At 44.8% G+C, this 18,964-nt stretch overlaps 1 protein-coding gene across 46 annotated transcripts in view; it reads right to left on the reverse strand.

The window, feature by feature from the left end:
• SYTL2 (synaptotagmin like 2) overlaps positions 1–18,964 on the reverse strand; it is a 66,363-nt gene that overhangs the window by 38,633 nt on the left and 8,766 nt on the right. For all 46 annotated transcript variants that reach the window (XM_083435993.1, XM_083435980.1, XM_083435988.1 and 43 more), the window contains exon 2: positions 7,616–8,011. In XM_083435993.1, the coding sequence (XP_083292119.1) occupies positions 7,616–7,716 (101 nt within the window). In that variant the 5' untranslated portion in view covers positions 7,717–8,011. The remainder of the gene's footprint in view (positions 1–7,615; positions 8,012–18,964) is intronic.

Consider the following 18,964-nt stretch of genomic DNA (forward strand, 5'->3'; position numbering starts at 1 on the left):
CCCTCCATCTTTCCCCACATCAGGGACTTTTCCAGGGAGTCTTCTCTTCTCATGAGGTGGCCAAAGTATTAGAGCCTCAGCTTCAGGATCTGTCCTTCCAGTGAGCACTCAGGGCTGATTTCCTTAAGAATGGATAGGTTTGATCTTGGGACACTCAAAAGTCTCCTCTAGCACCAGAATTCAAAAGCATCCATTCTTCGGCGATCAGCCTTCTTTATGGTCCAGCTCTCACTTCCATACATCACTACTGGGAAAACCATAGCTTTAACTATACGGAGCTTTGTTGGCAAGGTGATGTCTCTGCTTTTTAAGATGCTGTCTAGGTTTGTCATTGCTTATTATCAACCTTTCACCTGACTTTTTGATTGCACAGCCATCACCCCTCAGAAAAGGAAAACTTCCATTCCCTTCTTCCAGAACTTCCCAGCCTCCCTGCCACCTTCACTCAGCATACAATATGTTGCTGGTGTTGGAATTGGTCCAGACAAAAGGCTTTCGTCACACCTCTAAGGGCTACGGCAGATAAACAAGGAGGCAATGGGCAGCCAGCAGCACCTGAAACTGGTCCACAGCCCACTGCTGGGTCCAGCCCATTGTCTGAGAAACACTGGCATAGACAATACAAAGCTAGCTGGATTAATGGCCTGGGCCCAGTATAAACACAGCTTCCTACTTTCTTCCAGTGCATCACATTTCAGCACTCAACTGAAGTAGGTCTCAACTTGCCTTCAGTGGGAAATGCTCTGATGATGATTGTGGGAGACACTGCAGAACAGGTCTCTTCCTGCTTTATTTGATCTGTGATGGCTGCTCCACCATCTGATGTCAATAAAACCAAGTAGAGCTGGAAGGAACCGTAAGGATCATTCAGTCCAACCCCCTGCAATGCAGGAATATTTTTGGCCAATGTGGTGCTCGAATCCATGACTCAAACTCGAACCCATGACTCAATTAAGAGATTATTTTTTAAAAAGAAAGAAATTGTAAGTTTCAAAAGGTTAGAAATTTAATACAGTGGTACCTCGGGTTACATACGCTTCAGGTAACATACACTTCAGGTTACAGACTCCGCTAACACAGAAATAGTACCTCGGGTTAAGAACTTTGCTTCAGAATGAGAACAGAAATCGTGCACCGGTGGCGCGGCAGAAGAGGGAGGCTCCATTAGCTAAAGTGGTGCTTCAGGTTAAGAACAGTTTCAGGTTAAGAACGGACCTCCGGAGGTACCACTGTACAAACCCGAGGTACCACTGTACAAAATCATACTTTCCAATTGATATTAAGAGTTTAGTGTGAGTTTAGTTTAGTCTCATGCTGTACTGACTCAGCTATCTCTCCCTAGACTGTTTGGAGCAAGAGAAGGGTTCTAAACATGCACAGTTGTTAAAGACTGTTTAAGAACTGGCGCTTGGGTTTGATTCTTTCCTCTTCCCTCCCCATCCCTTTTTCCTTGTGTGTCGTTTTTTAAGATAGTAACCCTAATAGCAGCGACTATCACGTTTTAACTTATTGTATGAAAGCTACCCTGGGAACCTTTCTGGCTAAAGCGCAGGGTACAAAAGCTCCAAATAAATACATGAAATCAAAATAAGCATGCTTTTACGACTCCATATTGTTTTGCAATTCAGTGCCCATCACAAGGGCAGAATGGGTGGCAGTTAGCAAGGGATTCAAAGCCCTGGTGCGTGTCAGAGGCAGATCCAATGAGCCACAGAACTGAGATCTCCTGACTCGCATGCTGCATCACCGCCAGACCACAGGAATTCTCCATCGCTAATTATTGTGCCTAGGAAAACAAACTTTCAATCTGGCAGCTCTTATCTGCAAACCACCTGACACAGCCCCTCAGTTCCTCGCGTATCATAACACAGAGCTTACTTGTAGTTCTGCCTTCCATTATATAATGGAAGACTACTCTGGCTAAGTAACACAAGAAATTAAATAGAACAGAATCGTAGAGTTGGAAGGGACTCCACGGGTCGTCCAGCCCATCTACCCTGCTGCAATGCAGGAATCTCAACACTCCATCCCCCATCCAGTGTGAAACCACCACTGTTGAGCCAACAGTGTGACGCGGCAGCTAAAAAAGCCAATGCAATTCTGGGCTGCATCAATAGGAGTATAGCATCTAGATCAAGGGAAGTAATAGTGCCACTGTATTCTGCTCTGGTCAGACCTCACCTTGAGTACTGTGTCCAGTTCTGGGCACCACAGTTCAAGAAGGACACTGACAAACTGGAACGTGTCCAGAGGAGGGCAACAAAATGGTCAAAGGCCTGGAAACGATGCCTTATGAGGAACGGCTAAGGGAGCTGGGCATGTTTAGCCTGGAGAAGAGGAGGTTAAGGGGTGATATGATAGCCATGTTCAAATATATAAAAGGATGTCACATAGAGGAGGGAGAAAGGTTGTTTTCTGCTGCTCCAGAGAAGCGGACACGGAGCAATGGATCCAAACTACAAGAAAGAAGATTCCACCTAAACATGAGGAAGAACTTCCTGACAGTAAGAGCTGTTCGACAGTGGAATTTGCTGCCAAGGAGTGTGGTGGAGTCTCCTTCTTTGGAGGTCTTTAAGCAGAGGCTTGACAACCATATGTCAGGAGTGCTCTGATGGTGTTTCCTGCTTGGCAGGGGGTTGGACTCGATGGCCCTTGTGGTCTCTTCCAACTCTATGATTCTATGATTCACAGCATATGCTGCTTAGCTTTGCAAAAGTATTAAGGATATAGCACACTTCTCCCAGGGCGATGGACCCAACAGTGGCTAGGCTGCCTTAGCGAGAGAGGTGATTTAATTGCACACTGCGTTTTCAGGACACAACCCCAAGGCAACAAAATGCCAGAGGAACCACGAAGGATAAAGTTGCTGTTTTAAAAATCAAAATCTGTTTTAAGAATCCAACAGGCCTGCTGGGTCAGTCCAAAGGGCTCAACTAGTCCGTCACCCTGTTCTCACAGTGGAAAACCAGATGCCCATTATGGGAAACTCACAGGCAATATCAACTCTCCAACTGTTTTCCCCCATCATCTGGTATTCAGAGGCAGGCTGGTCCCCTGGGAATGGAGGTTCTGCTATCTCGGAAGACCTCCACCTGGAGAGCCCTGATGGACTCAGGTCAAGGGCTCAACTAGTCCAGCATCCCAGTGGGAAACCAGGTGCCCATTATGGGACGCTCACAAGCAGGGCCTGAGTGCAACAGCACTCTCCCCATTTGTGATTCCCAGCAATTGGGATTCAGAGGGGCACCGGTTCCGACAGCAGTGGTTCGGAACATAGCCTTGTTCTCTGTGAGTTCAGGAGAACTTGCTGGCTTGCTGGCCTGCTACTCCTTTGTGGAGAGCGTAGTTAAACCATGGAACTCACTGCCACAGACGGCCACCAAGTTGGACATATGGAACTCACTTCTGCAGGAGGCGGCACTGACTTTGAAAGAGGACTGGGCAAATTCATGGCAGATACAGCTATTCACAGCTACTACCCACAATGGCTACGCTCTGCCCTCCACAGTTGGAGGCAGCAATTCTTCTGAATACCAGCTGCTGGGAACCACAGGAGCGGAGAGATGCTCTTGTGGACAGAATATATTGACATTAAGGTTTCGTTTTGCTTTTCAGAGGGAAGGGGAAAGAGGGTGAGTTGAGTGCCAGATTTCGAAATCAGTCTGAAGCAGTCTTGCAAAATTTCAAGAGGTCTTGCTAAACCTAGATTATAAGTAGTAATATTAATTTATGAATCACCTTTCACGGGAGTCACGAGGCAATTTGCAAACACACCATAAAACCGAACACAAAAGGGCTTTCAGTTCGCAATGCAGAGGACCTTCTGAATTTTTGCAAAGCAGAACTGATGTCCAATAAATTTCCCATTCCTTCCTTTCCCCACTGATTATAGCTTTCATTTGAGCTCCAGAGTCAGCATGAGTCATAGGATGGGAGAACGAAATAGGGGTACGAGACATCCTGTCCTTCCATAGAGAGTGTGTGTTGGTTCACTTTGTGTTTTGCAGCAGGGGGCAACTTCCTATTCCTGCCCTAGACACAACTGCATGGAAGCATGGACACGGGAGGAGGCCTGTACCACAATGCAGGGACACATTCGGAGGTGAAGCACCAGCCACCTGGGAATTCTCCTTCCAGGATCAAACAAACAAAGTGAAAAGCAGGACTATCTTTTTCCAAGAGCTTATATGTCAGAGAGGAAAGCTGGAAGACCAGAATGCAACCACAACATTTCTTCCTTGTAGACTACATGGTGCCAGCGGCCACGACGGTCAAAGTAGCAAGGCGCCAGATTATTTTTATCGTTTGCTTCTCTGTGTTAAGGGTTACTACGCTGCAATTACTTGTCTGACAACCACAAGACGGTGAGGGTTCCAAGGCCTGGAAGCATTATCCACACATCTTTCCATGTTTTATCATCCAAAAAAACCCTGACCGATGCACAGCAGGAACCTTCCTCTAACTTAACTGAGAAAGGCTTACGATAATATTTTGCAGAAGCTAAAGTGCTGTTAGATGCGTGATGCTGTGACAGATAACACAGAAAGGGTCCCTGCCCCATAAACTGAAATACTGGCACCTGCTGTATGCAAGCTGTTGGGAGATTTGCTTATGGTGGGAGACAGACAATAGTCTTCCAACAGACCTAAAGGCATCATGGAACCAGGATGGCTGCAAATGGAATCTGCACTCACCCATGTTCATAGGCTTTATAGCCTTTCTCCAGATGCAACAATGGGACAAGACAAATGCGTGTGTAGTTGGAGAAATGATACTGTCTCCAGAGATGCTTGCTCTATGTAGGGCGATTCTGACTCTGCAGAATGCAAGGATACGATTGCCGGCACGCTCTTGTGATGAATATGCTAGCATTGGCCCCACGCGATAACTGTTGGACAGGGTAGCCAACACGGTTGTTCTCCGTGATGTTCTGGAGTACAATTCCCATCATCCCTTAATGTTGGCCATAAGCCAAGCGTGGCCAAACTTGGCCCTCCAGCTGTTTTGGGACTGCAGCTCCCATCATCCCTAGCTAACAGGACTAGTGGTTAGGGATGATGGGAATTGTAGTCCCAAAACAGCTGGTGGGCCAAGTTTGGCCATGCCTGCCATAACTAGTGTTAGAAATTCAGATATATAAGCTAGGCACCAAACAGCTCCTTAAACCAAGGTTGCAGTCACCAAAACGGAATGCCTAGTTGCCATTTTGGGGGCAACACAGCTCTAAAGTCTTGGTTTTCTCAAATGATGGACTAACAGTGATTGATTCTCAGTTAAACATCTGGCCAGTTCAGACGACAACCTTGAGCTGGGTTAAGAGCTTTGAGAACATAAAAGAAGAAAAGTCACTTGATCCAGGGACAGTCCACATATAGATTGGCCTATTCCAACATCTTTTTCTGAATGCTGACTCCTCCTGCTCAGGCTTCACAGAAAAGGCAATTTGGTCCCATGAATTTATTCCGATGGTGCGGATAAAATATAACTGATAGAATTCTACAGGATGGGGTGAGAAAACAGTCCAGATCCAATAATTTCCAGATGGTGGAAATGTCAAGGAACCATCCTGTCGCCCAGGCATCTTCACTTTGTCACAAGTGGTCAAAGGCCAGGTGCAAAATCTGCCTGGCTCATCTAGCCCAGCACTCTGTCCTCACAACGACCCACCTATGGAAAGCCTATAAGCAGAACAGGAGCACAACAGCACTCACACTGCTTGTGATTCCTGAAAACTGGTGTTTAGAGGCACATGGTCGCAAACAGTAGAGGTAGAACATAGCCACCATGCCTAGTAGCTACCCAGGCTGGGGTTGATGGACGTTGTACTGCAAAACACCTTGAAGCACCCCGTCATTAGAAAAATTCTTCACTAGGTTAAATCTGTAATGATATACTGGGTGAGGGATTTGAGGCATAATAAACCACAGAACCTAGGGCTTGCCAATCAGAAAGTCGGCATTTGCACTTCGAATCCCCGTTGTTCGGTCCCAGCTCCCACCCACCTAGCAGTTTGAAAGCACATCAAAGTGCAAGTAGATAAATAGGTACCACTGCGGCGGGAAGGTAAACAGCGTTTCCGTGTGCTGCTCTGGTTCGCCAGAAGTGGCTTGGTCATGCTGGCCACATGACCCGGAAGCTGTACGCCGGCTCCCTCGGCCAATAAAGCGAGATGAGCGCCGCAACCCCAGAGTCGTCCGTGACTGGACCTAACGGTCAGGGGTACCTTTACCTTTACCCAACTCTCAGATTGGGAAAGGTTATGGAAAACTGATTTGAAATTCTCGGCATGTTGCACACTGAAAGAAAATTATATGAGAATGATGTATCGGTGGTATTTGACTCCTAGTAAGTTAGCAAAAATGTGTAAGACAAGTACAAATTACTGATGGAAATGTAAAGAAAAATAAGGCACTTTTTATTATATGTGGTGGACGTGAAAGGTAATAAAAGCATTCTGGGAAATGATACATAATGAATTGGAAAAAATGTTTAAAATAACTTTAAAAAAAACAACACCAGAAGTTTTTCTATTAGGAATTGTAGGTATTCCTAATATTCCAAAGGAGCAGAGAAGGCTTTTTATGTATGTGACGACAGCCGCATGGATGTAACTAGCCCAGAGATGGAAAGAGGACAAAGTCCCTACCAGAGGAGAATGGCAAACTAAGCTGCTGGACTTTTGACGAAATGGCAAAACTCAGGAACCAAGAAGACCAAAACTTTAATAAAAATGGGGGAAATGTATAACTTACCTGGGAGACCAACGTAAGCACATGAAAACATTGGCAGGATTGCAATAGCACTTGTAGCGCAGCAAATATTAGGGATAAAATGGAGTGTAATAATAATAATAATAATAATAATAATAATAATAATAATAATTTATTATTTGTACCCCGCCCATCTGGCTGGGTTTCCCCAGCCACTCTGGGTGGCTTCCAACAAAGATTAAAAATACATTAAAATACATAAAATATGGCTTACTGAATAATATGCAGTTGAAAAGGTTGACAGTAGGAACCATGGAGGGGAAGGCGGGAAGTCCTGAGATTCGGAGGAATCTCCAAATATGGGTATGTATTTTGCATCTCCACCCCCATCGTTCTGCCCGGACACTGAGGTCCAGCTCCGAGGGCCTTCTGGCGGTTCCCTCACTGCGAGAGGCCAAGTTACAGGGAACCAGGCAGAGGGCCTTCTCGGTAGTGGCGCCCGCCCTGTGGAACGCCCTCCCATCAGATGTCAAAGCAATAAACAACTACCTGACATTCAGAAGACATCTGAAGGCAGCCCTGTTCAGGGAAGTTTTTAATATGTGACATTTTAGTGTATTTTTCATCTTTGTTGGAAGCCGCCCAGAGTGGCTGGGGAAACCCAGCCAGATGGGCAGGGTACAAATAATAAATTATTATTATTGTTGTTGTTGTTATAATTTTATACTTGAAAACCAAATAAAGACTATTTTAAAAAGGAAAGAAAGAAAGAAAAACTCTTCACTAGTGGCAATAAGCCAGAGCAAATCCAGAAGGGGGTGAAGACTTAGCAGGTTGCTCTCTTACACACTCATTCACTCTCACTGAACTACTTGTCCGAGTATGAAGGAATTGCTGGCTCTTACCTGACCCTCTCCTCTTCAGCTCTCTTCAGGTCTGAATCCCGCTGAAGCACCTTGAGGATCGCCTCCTGCTCTTCATCCGTAAGGAAGCTCAAGTCGATCATCTTGCTATTTTTGTATAGAAATCGTTTTGGTTACAACACAGAGAGATGAAACCTAGCAGCCTTCACCAAGAGCGTGTGCCGTCGTGCACCGAAGCAAGCAGCGGTTTTTAAAAAGTTCCCGAATTCCGTTTTCTTGTTAGAACTAGGAGATGCGCTTCTGCCGCCGAGACACTGTGGATAAGGCGCTGCATTCCTGGATTGCTCACATCACATGTACGTTACAGGGGAGCCTTGCTTCATGCTTCAGCAGCTCATGGGATTAACTGCATGCTCCGGAGTCCAATGTGAGCATCACCTAGGGAGAAGAAGCAAGAAAGAAGTATTAAGTTCCAGCCCTCTTGGCCAAGGAAGCAAAGCTTTGGGGCAGCAGGGATAGAGAATTATTTATTAACTAAGGGCTTGTCCACGCTTACTGTACTTTTCCTGCGCTCTTTTGAGGCACAGCCTGTGATTTAAAGGTCGGTGTACAAGCACACACACACACACACCCTTTATGGGGGGTTCCAGAGCTTTCCCCTCGAAAACCCACTCTTTAAAGTTCAATTGGAACAAACGTCAATTTGTGGGAAACCTAAAGTGATGTTTGCTCCAATTCAGCAGGTTTTCGAGAGGAAAGCTCAGGGCAAAAAAAACCCCCCAACAACACTCAGAAACAGAGCAGGGACAAAACAACGGGACAAAAGGTAAGTACAGTGGTACCTCGGGTTACATACGCTTCAGGTTACAGACTCCGCTAACCCAGAAATAGTACCACGGGTTAAGAACTTTGCTTCAGGATGAGAACAGAAATTGTGCTCCGGCGGCGCAGCAGCAGTGGGAGGCCCCATTAGCTAAAGTGGTGCTTCAGGTTAAGAACAGTTTCAGGTTAAGAACGGACCTCCGGAACAAATTAAGTACTTAACCTGAGGTACCACTGTATAGAGCACCTTAAAAAGCAGAGATATCACCTTGCCAACAAAGGCCCTTATAGTTAAAGGTATGGTTTTCCCAGTAGTGATGTATGGAAGTGAGAGCTGGACGATAAAAAAGGCTGATTGCCAAAGAATAGATGTTTTGAATTATGGTGCTGGAAGAGACTCTTTAGAGTCCCATGGACTGCAAGAAGATCAAACCTATCCATTCTTAAGGAAATCAGCCCTGAGCCCTCACTGGAAGGACAGATCGTGAAGCTGAGGCTCCAATACTTTGGCCACCTCACGAGAAGAGAAGACTCCCTGGAAAAGACCCTGATGTTGGTAAAGATGGAGGGTACAAGGAGAAGGGGATGACAGAGAACGAGAAGGTTAGACAGTGTTCTCGAAGCTACCAGCATTGACCAAAGTGCGGGAGGCAGTGGAAGACAGGAGTGCCTGGCGTGCTCTGGTCCATGGGGTCACGAAGAGTCGGATACGACTAAATGACTAAACAACAACAACCACTGTATAGATAAGCCCTTAGCACTTAGTCACAAGTGTCTATAGCATGCCAATAATAATTTGAAGTTCTATGATGCCAAAGCCGATTTGCAAACTGATTAATTCGACCTTCATGGGGAGTGAGGAGATCTTTAGATACTATGCAATGCATGAAAAGCGGTAACTAACCATAATTGAATACGACCAGTATCCTCCAGCCAATCAGTTGTTTCCAAGGAGAAAAAAACAGTACAGGGTAAGCACTACAGATTGATGCAGCCTCCATAAAAAATGCTTCTAAGAAGCTGCTACAGCCAACACCCTCAAGGGGGGAAATTCCAGCAGCTAATGACTGACTCTGAAGCAACATAAACAGGCTGGCAGCCAACCCTGTCCTTCCAGGCTGCCCAAGACACAAGTCTCACAAGACAACCAACTCTAGCTAAGAGGAAAACAAGAACATTAACACACCATCCTGCAGGCTAGATTGATAAGCTGCTTTTAAAAAACTTCACTTGATGAAAGTTCACACAGGGTACCATTTCCTGAATAGCAGTTACAGTGGTACCTCGGGTTACAGACGCTTCAGGTTACAGATGCTTCAGGTTACAGACTCCGCTAACCCAGAAATGGTACCTTGGGATAAGAACTTTGCTTCAGCAGAATGAGAACAGAAATCGTGTGGTGGTGACGAGACGGCAGCGGGAAGCCCCATTAGCTAAAGTGGTACCTCAGGTTAAGAATAGTTTCAGGTTAAGAACGGACCTCCAGAACGAATTAAGTTCTTAACCCGAGGTACCACTGTACTATACATGAACAAGTGGGGGCTGTAACAAAATGTTGCAGTATGAAACTGCTTCTGTTCAGGGTTCCAGATATTCCAACCCATCCCACCTCACTCTCCATCCCTTCCCAAGTCAGCCTTCTCAGTTGTCATGGGGCTGTTTGGGCCTGATACATTTTTCCCCCTTCTCCAAATAATTTTTTGTTTTACTTCTTAAAACTCTGGAATTTCCCCCCAATTTTTGTTTCTCTGCCTGTACTTGTTTTATAACAACGTGTTAATGTTTTTATGCTGCATTTTTGCCTAATGCATAGAGATATTTTTAACTAGTAAGTAGCTTAGGAATGCTTTGAAATAGAGTTTGCCAATATAGAGATCACTATTTAAATGATTTGCTGTTCTTTCAGAACACCTTTCATTGCAAAGAATGCCAGGTTAGTGTACAAGATATATAAAAACAAAGCACCATTAAGTAAGTTTAAATCGTATAAATATGTTTCCAGATATTATTGGGCTACGTCTTCCATCATCCCTGGCCACTGGTTTTTGCTGGCTTGGTGAAGATGGGAGTTCAACATCTGTGAACCATGGGTTCTCCATCTCTGGTGAGATGGGCTCTAATGCAGATGCATGCTGAACATGCTCATCTCAACACAGAACTGCCTCCCATGTAATAATTATTTTATCACAAAGGGGTCTGAACACCGAAAAAGCGCTGAACGCTATTCTAGCAATCCTCACAACAACCCTGAAAAGGTAGACCATGACTATTACGCCCATTTCACAGATGTTTGAGAGAGACAATGGCTTACCAAGGTTCAGCCACAAGTTCATGGAAAGCCTGAGATTTTTGCCAGGGGCTTGCCAGCTCACACTCTCAACATATCCAAATGCACACCATGGTAAGCATGCCAAGTAAGAGTTAATAAGATAGTACTTCTGCTTCGCTGTTTGTCTACGGGGGTTTCCTCTGGGAATGGTGCAAACGGTACTGAAGGCTTTCTAAACAGACTTGCTTATTAAACAACAGCAGGAAGGTGATACTGAAAAGTCTGGATCAGAGATGGGAAGCTAAGGCTATTCTAGGCTTCATCAACAGATCAAGGGAAGTCATAAGGTAAAGGTAAAGGTACCCCTGCCCGTACGGGCCAGTCGTGTCCGACTCTAGGGTTGTGCGCCCATCTCACTCAAAGAGGCCGGGGGCCAGCGCTGTCCGAAGACACTTCCGGGTCACGTGGCCAGCGTGACATCGCTGCTCTGGCAAGCCAGAGCCGCACACGGAACGCCGTTTACCTTCCCGCTAGTAAGCGGTCCCTATTTATCTACTTGCACCCGAGAGTGCTTTCGAACTGCTAGGTTGGCAGGCGCTGGGACCGAGCAATGGGAGCGCACCCCGCCACGGGGATTCGAACCGCCGACCTTACGATCGGCAAGCCCTAGGCGCTGAGGCTTTAACCCACAGCGCCACCCGCTGCCCCAAGGGAAGTCATAGTACCACTCTATTCTGCCTTCATCAAACCAAACCTGGAATACTGTGTCCAGTTCTGGGCAAAACAATTTAAGAAGGCTGTTGACAAGCTGGAACGTGTGCTGAGGAGGGCGACCAAAGATGATCTTTTTTTTAAAATAATATTTATTGCTTTTTGAACAATTTAAACATTACAAAACCAAACATAAACAGAAAAATAAAAACCAATACAATACAATATAAAGACACTACATAACACTAAACACATTAAACAAAACAAAACAAAACAAAACAATTTAAAACACTCAAACAATTTCAATATCATATATTTCATTCACTTATTTCACCGACCTCCTCACACCTTTTTGTATTCCACTTCTGTTGAATGTTTCAGCAATTCCTTTCCATCTTCCTCTGTTATCTGTCGTATAATTATCTTAACACATTCTAACTGTATTTTACTTTTAAAATTCCATTAATCTATTTATACTTAAATCCTTATAACATTTCTACTAAAGCCATATAACTTCATTCCAGCGACCAAAGATGATCAAGGGTCTGGAAACCAAGCTTTAGGAGGAGCTGGGTATGTTTAGCCTGGAAAAGAGGAGACTGAGAGGAGATATATTAGCCATCTTCAATTATCTCAGAGGCTGTCACATGGAAGAGGGAACACATTTGTTTTCTCCTGCTCTGGAGAACAGGACTTGAACCAATGCTTTCAAGTGACAAAAATGGAGATTCTGACTATACATACGGGGGGGGGGGACTTTCTGAGAGTTAAGAGCTGTTGGACAGTGTAACGGTCTCCCTCGGGAGGTTGTGGGCTCTCCTTTGTTGGAGGTTTTTAAGCAGAGGTCGGATGGCCATCTGTCATGGAGGCTTTTGCTGAGGCTTTTGGGTAGATATCCCTGGCTCGTGCCTGCAATCAAATCTGCTTCTATTCGCAGAGCAGCAGCACAAGCATAATCAAGCCCACTTTTGCTGGCACAAACTTGTCATGGGCCTCATTTTTCCCACTGAAGAATGAACCAATTTATCACATTTCCACTCTTGTGGCTTGAGTTCAAGCTAATATCGCAGCAAGTAGAAGCAGGTAGCCAGTAGCCAGATTGATTCTTTCCTCCCTCACCGATTGTTCAAACGAGCTGGAAAGGCTCCAAAAGCAACAAGCAGAGAAGCTCATCACCACCAGTAGCCTGGAACAGTCTGGCTCAACTTTTCCTGCTGAGTTTGCCTCTGGGGCAGCCAGACTTGGAAGGGAGATTGAGACCAGACAAGAGAGCCACAAGCAACAACTAGCAACATGACGTTTTCCCATCCTTAACAGATACTCACTTAAAAGGAAAGGGGGAATACTAAGCCTTAAATCATTGATTGAAGACTTCTGGATCAAAAAAGCACTTTTCGTTACAGTCCTATTAGCATTTTCTGCTCTTCTGGAAATGCTATCACACAGCAATGGGTTAAAACTTTCAACCAAAGTACAGCCACAACCTCAGCTAACTCCAAGGGATTATGACTATGACTTGTGAGCAAGTCAGAAGGCCAGTCCCGGGTCCAGAGGCATTCATAAGCATTTCACATTTAACTTCCAGGGTTGGTAACGAAACTTGACATTAGCATTCCACGGGTGTCCTAGAGCACAAGTAATCCACGCTAGAAACCACATTTTAAAATCCACGTTGCAAGGGGTTTAATCAGATGTCTGGGTTTGTGCAATTATGTGTGAGCTAGCAAGAAGGAATGATGGAAAGCAAAAGACAAGGGGAGTGTCAAAAACAGCTTTCCCACAAACAATTATAGGGATTTTCCCCCAGTGGCCACAACCTCTCCCTCTGCTCCCTTTGAATTTTCTCCAGAATATACACATAATGTTTCTTTATATTGAATCTCTCGTACTTTGCTAGAAAGGTTATAAAGACTACCAATCAACCCTCCCTCTCTTATCTCCACTAAATCCCATCACTGATCTTTCGCTATCACAACTCCCACTGTTGTTTTTACCTGCCAAATTATCTACTTAAGCTTCTGAGTAGGTAACGTTCTATCACATGCAAGGTGCTAAACAGAAGTCATTCCAGTTAATTACCGTTTTAACTTTTACGCAGAAGCAGAGCACCAGTTCATTCCTGGCTTTCAGCTGCACCTCACATTAAAGGACTTAGGCCTAATCTTCTTAAGAATTTCTCACTGCAAGGAAAAGTTCTTTGTGTGCTCTCCTCTGCCACAAAATGTTGGGCAGCCTAAGAGACTGAAGGGTCTCGCTTAGAGCAAGCAAGTGGCTGCAAAATCGGGATGTTGAAATACCACTTGTTGGCATCCAGCTATCTCAAAAGGTAATGGAGTGTGCCTCTGTGGGGGAACTCAAACTACTGGAGAATCACAGCGCCTGCTGTGGCTGTAGACCAGTAACTCGTAACTGCTGCCTCCTGCGGTGTTTTTGCTGCGTTAGCAGCGCTGAAGGGACCTCTCTGGGGCGCAAGCCTGGGCAGTGTGTATGGAGGTTCCGGGCTGCCCAAGAAACAAGACCCTTACTAATGTCCAAAGGAAAGCAGAGCAATACATTTGGCACCACCTCAGCTACAGGAGTTGCTGGAAGGAGGTGTACAAGATGCCATCCAACCATCTTAGGGACTCCACTCTGGATTTGTGTAGGGTTTAGTCTTTAGCCTCTTCTTCTCCTGAAGATGTCTGGGTAAGCCTAAACATTACTCTAGAGAGGATCACAGAGCGACAGAGAACATGTTTTGTTGAACTCAAAAGGTTCCATGTTCACTCGTTGGCATCTTCAGTTAACAGGATCTCAGGTAGAACATGGAAACTATGCAGATGAAACCTGAGGAACACAGAGACATCTTCACACTTTTGAGGGGAAAGCCCTGGGCTTCCAACCTGACTACAGTGGTACCTCGGGTTACATACGCTTCAGATTAGACTCCGCTAACCCAGAAATAGTACCTCGGGTTAAGAACTTTGCTTCAGGATGAGAACAGAAATCATGCGGCGGCAGCGGGAGGCCCCATTAGCTAAAGTGGTACCTCAAGTTAAGAACAGTTTCAGGTTGAGAACGGACCTCCGGAACGAATTAAGTACGTAACCAGAGGTACCACTGTATTTATGAAGCATTCCCTGTAACTACAATAAGCTACTTTTCAACTAGCCATTCAAAATCTAGACGATTTCATTTGTAAACCACTTTGCAATCTTTACAGGTGAAATAGAGAAACAAGATAACACATTATTAATCTATCCTTTTTAACTGTATTTCTTATCCTCCCTTCACACCAGGTCACCAACTTCATATTTTGGAAAATAGTTTGTCTCTCAATAGATCATTGCCAAACTTAGCACAAGGGTTCCTGAGGTGGGAAGCAGTGATCTCTGTCAACGTCCAGATGCTGAACACCATTATGATTCAAGATGGCAATTTGAAATATCATTTCGGCGTGACTTTGCCTGGTTTTGGGGGGGCATAGGTTTGGTTGCCTCTTGAAAGATTGTCACCAAACTTGACATGCATGTTTCTGACATGGGGGTGGCAGACTTTGGATGCTAGCCACCATTTTGAATCAAGACAGTGGACTGAAATGTCACCAATATGGGCCTCCAAGCCCACAATCACTTCCTCCTTCCTCTCACCTCTACAGGAAGTTACCTCCTTAAGTACTTCCTGTTGACCTGGGAACTAACTATATACACAGGGAAGAAACCTGGTTTATGCAGAACCAAGATTCAATATGCAAAACCCAAAAGAGAGATGTAACATTACTGTGCACATTAAAGCTCTGCTCCTTCCGAATGGAACACTTTTTTTTTCTTTTCTTTACAACTAAAAGTTTGCAAACCTTTTACCACACCTTGATTAAAATTGGATTTTGAAGTCTTTTTTGAAAGCTAGACTGTTAACTAAGCCAGGGCGGGACCTTTTTCAGCCTCTTATGGGCCAAGCCAGAACACACAATTGCGGGCTGGAACCAACTAATCGGCATCATTTAGCTGCACATAATTAAGGCCTTAAATGCAAGTTTCACGAACACAGAGGATGTCAAATTATAGCTGGTGAGCATGTTCAGCTTGCTCTGCAGTATTTTTTCCTCAGAAATTGTTAGGCATTAAGAACTGCCCCAGACCTTGAAAAACAGCCTTTAAAATTATGGAGTTGGAAAATAATAATAATTCAGTCTTAACACACACACACGTTTCCAACTTTTACCATGTTGACATTACATTATTCAAAATTACACACACACATGAGCACAGACATTCATGAAGCCCAGAATGCTTTTATTTTAAATGAAAGTCAATATGTGCAACAGTCAGCCTGCACTAAAATACTTTGGAGGCTACTGCATTTAGTTCACAAGACTGAATATCACCCCACCCTTTCAGCATTGTAATAAATGTGAAGGCTGACTACGCATCTAGACATAAGATCATTCTTTGCAACCTCCTGCAAAGGCTGCTGTTAAATGCAATTAAACAACAACAACTAAAAATAAAGGCATGATCCGAAACGTCTTCCCAAGTCCTCAGTCAACACTAGGCAGATACAACTGTTGGCGCCTGTTATTACCGTATTTTTCGCACCATAACACTCACTTTTTTCCTCCTAGCAAGTAAGGGGAAATGTCGGTGCATGTTACGGAGCGAATGCCTACGGATGGCGGGGGGATCTGCTGCAGTCGTGAGCAGAGGATCCATGGTTCCCCTTCCTTCCCTCCTCCGTGGCTCACTCTGAAACAGCAAAGTGGGAGAAGAGCCGCTGCGTGGGGAGGAGAGAGGGACAGAGAGCCTGCTTGCTTTAAAGGAGCAAAGCGGGAGAGGAGGCTCCTTTAAAGTAAGCAGGCTCTCTGTCCCTCTCTCCTCCCCACTCCTCTTATAAGAGCCTTCTCCTCTTATACCCCTCTTCTGCATTATTAACAGCATCCTTCTCCACCCACCCCACGCGTGTTCCTTGTCCCTTGAGTGCTTTTCCTTCCCTCCCCACTTAAAACGTGGTTACAAAGCATGGATCCACATGGATCCTCAGGATTTTTGCATTGGGCTACCCCAAACTCACCGTCAGATCACATGTCTGTGGCCACAGCATGAACCACAAAAATCATACATCCACTTTTTCGTTTAGAATATTTTTTTTCTTGTTTTCCTCCTCCAAAAGCTATGTGTGTGTTATGGTCGGGTGCGTGTTATGGAGCGAAAAATACGGTATTTACTAGCATTATTTAGATGACCCATGCAACACAATTGCTAATCTCTATTATTACTACTACAGCTATATCCTACCTCTTCTCCAAGGCATTGTTCTCCTCAATTTGACAGATTCCCAGTTTTCATTTAAAATAATAATAATAATAATAATACATTTCTACCATTTGTAGAATGATAGATAGCACAACATGGACCAACACTATCCGCCTGTGTTTTTGTAAGAAACTATTTTTCCTATTTTGCGCATGGTTAAGTGGTCTAGAGGCACTGGAAGGGATGATGCAAGCATTTTCTTTATTCTTAGTGAATAATAATAGGAAATAAAGAGAAGACTATTGAAATTGTAAGAACAATTACTAGACAGCAAGACCCACTGGCAGAATTGAGCTGTAAGAGTCTGGGAGGGAGTTTCAAAGGGTATATGCCCCCACACAAAACGCCCAACAGAACAAAACACACTTCCTGATAAGATGGTATCTTCAGGGCACCCGCTCCTGCAGAGCTAAGTGATCTATTAGATATGTAAAGGGTGAGACAGTCTATATTGTTGGTTGTAAGACTCTGGGGAGCAAGCAAGTTGCTTGCGCTTATATGAAATTTGGTTGACGTTGTCATGTGAGAAACACAGTGTGGGAATTACAAAATGCCAATGTACCTTTATAGATTCGTTGATCGTGATACTTATCTTCCAGAAAGTGAAAGACCTATCATCACGACTCTAAATTTCCTGTTTCTTTATCAGTGTAACTCAGAAGCTCTGTTTTGAACATGAGCCGGAACTGGCCGTCAACTTCAAAGACATGGGTTGTTGTTTTTTAATGCCATGGCACAACTCTGCCTTCCTCAAGCCTTTGGCAAGGGATGTGTTGCGAGACCTGAGCCCAGCAACAAGGACGATGACTGGGATCTCCTTTGGAAGAATTGCCTTTGTTTACCTTTCCGGATTCCAGCCTCCATGAGTTTATCATTCAAAGAAAATATACTAGTAGCAACAGATTAAATGATATGATCTTCTGCCAAACTGTACGGTTCTTAAGGTTCAATCCTGCCAGTGTGTCTGACTGTCCAGCAACTATTCTTACAATTTCAGCAGTCTCCTCTTTATTTTCTGCACCTTGATCAGATTTTTAAGGGAGATTAGCCCAGCTCATTCACCAAACAAGCTCTTAGTAAAATTTATTGAAGCTACATTGCATGCAACAGCACACACATTTGCCCAGGTTGCAATCCTATATCCACTTAGGATTGCAATCCTATACCCTGGGAGTAAGCTCCACTGAAACTCAATGGCACTTTGTTCCACATGCATATGTATATAGGCTTGTGCTGTTAAATCTCAGTTGCTGTAAACTGCAGGAGGGGGAGAGAGCTGTTGTGATCAGATCCTGCTGGGGGCTTCCCATAGGCATCTGCTTGGCTATTGTGAGAACAGGAAGCTGTACTAGATGGGCTAGCAGGCTCTTCTCAGGTTCTTATCTCTCACTTCTGAATTTTCAGTGAAGAGTTACAGGTGGGACTACGACAGCTGGGAGAGCTCAGTTGGTAGAACATGAGACTCTTAATCTCAGGGCCATGGGTTGGCTACGTTGGGCAAAATATTCCTGTACTGCAGGGGGTTGGAACAGATGACCCTAGTGGTTCCTTCCAACTCTACAAATTATATGATTCTAAGAGTAACCTCAGGGTAACACCTGGCGAAACTGTCCATTTACATCCCTGTTACGACGTGCAGAATTCAAAACAAGATCTCTCTCTTCCTCTCCTTGCCCCTTCCCTCCTGACTCCTTTTATTAGTTTCATTTTCTCACACTGCGTTTTCTCCCCAGGACAATTACTGTTGTTGTTGTTTAGTCTTTAGTCGTGTCCGACTCTTCATGACCCCATGGACCAGAGCACGCCAGGCACTCCTGTCTTCCACTGCCTCCCGCAGTTTGGTCAAACTCATGCTGGTAGCTTCAAGAACACTGTCCAACCTTCTCGTCCTCTGTCGTCCCCTTCTCCTTGTGCCCTCCATCTTTCCCAGCATCAGGGTCTTTTCCAGGGAGTCTTCTCTTCTCATGAGGTGGCCAAAGTATTGGAGCCTCAGCTTCATGATCTGTCCTTCCAGTGAGCACTCAGGGCTGATTTCCTGAAGAATGGATAGGTTTGATCTTCTTGCAGTCCATGGGACTCTCAAGAGTCTCCTCCAGCACCATAATTCAAAAGCATCAATTCTCTGGCAATCAGCCTTCTTTATGGTCCAGCTCTCACTTCCATACATCACTACTGGGAAAACCATAGCTTTTACTATGCGGACCTTTGTTGGCAAGGTGACAAAGATGAGTCTAAAACAAGCAGGCGACTGCTTTCCCTTCTGCAGAAATTTCAAGCATGCACCCCAGGCCAACCTCT

The sequence above is a fragment of the Podarcis tiliguerta genome (assembly GCF_965153285.1).
Source record: "Podarcis tiliguerta genome assembly, chromosome: 4".
In the NCBI taxonomy this organism is placed as follows: domain Eukaryota; kingdom Metazoa; phylum Chordata; class Lepidosauria; order Squamata; family Lacertidae; genus Podarcis; species Podarcis tiliguerta.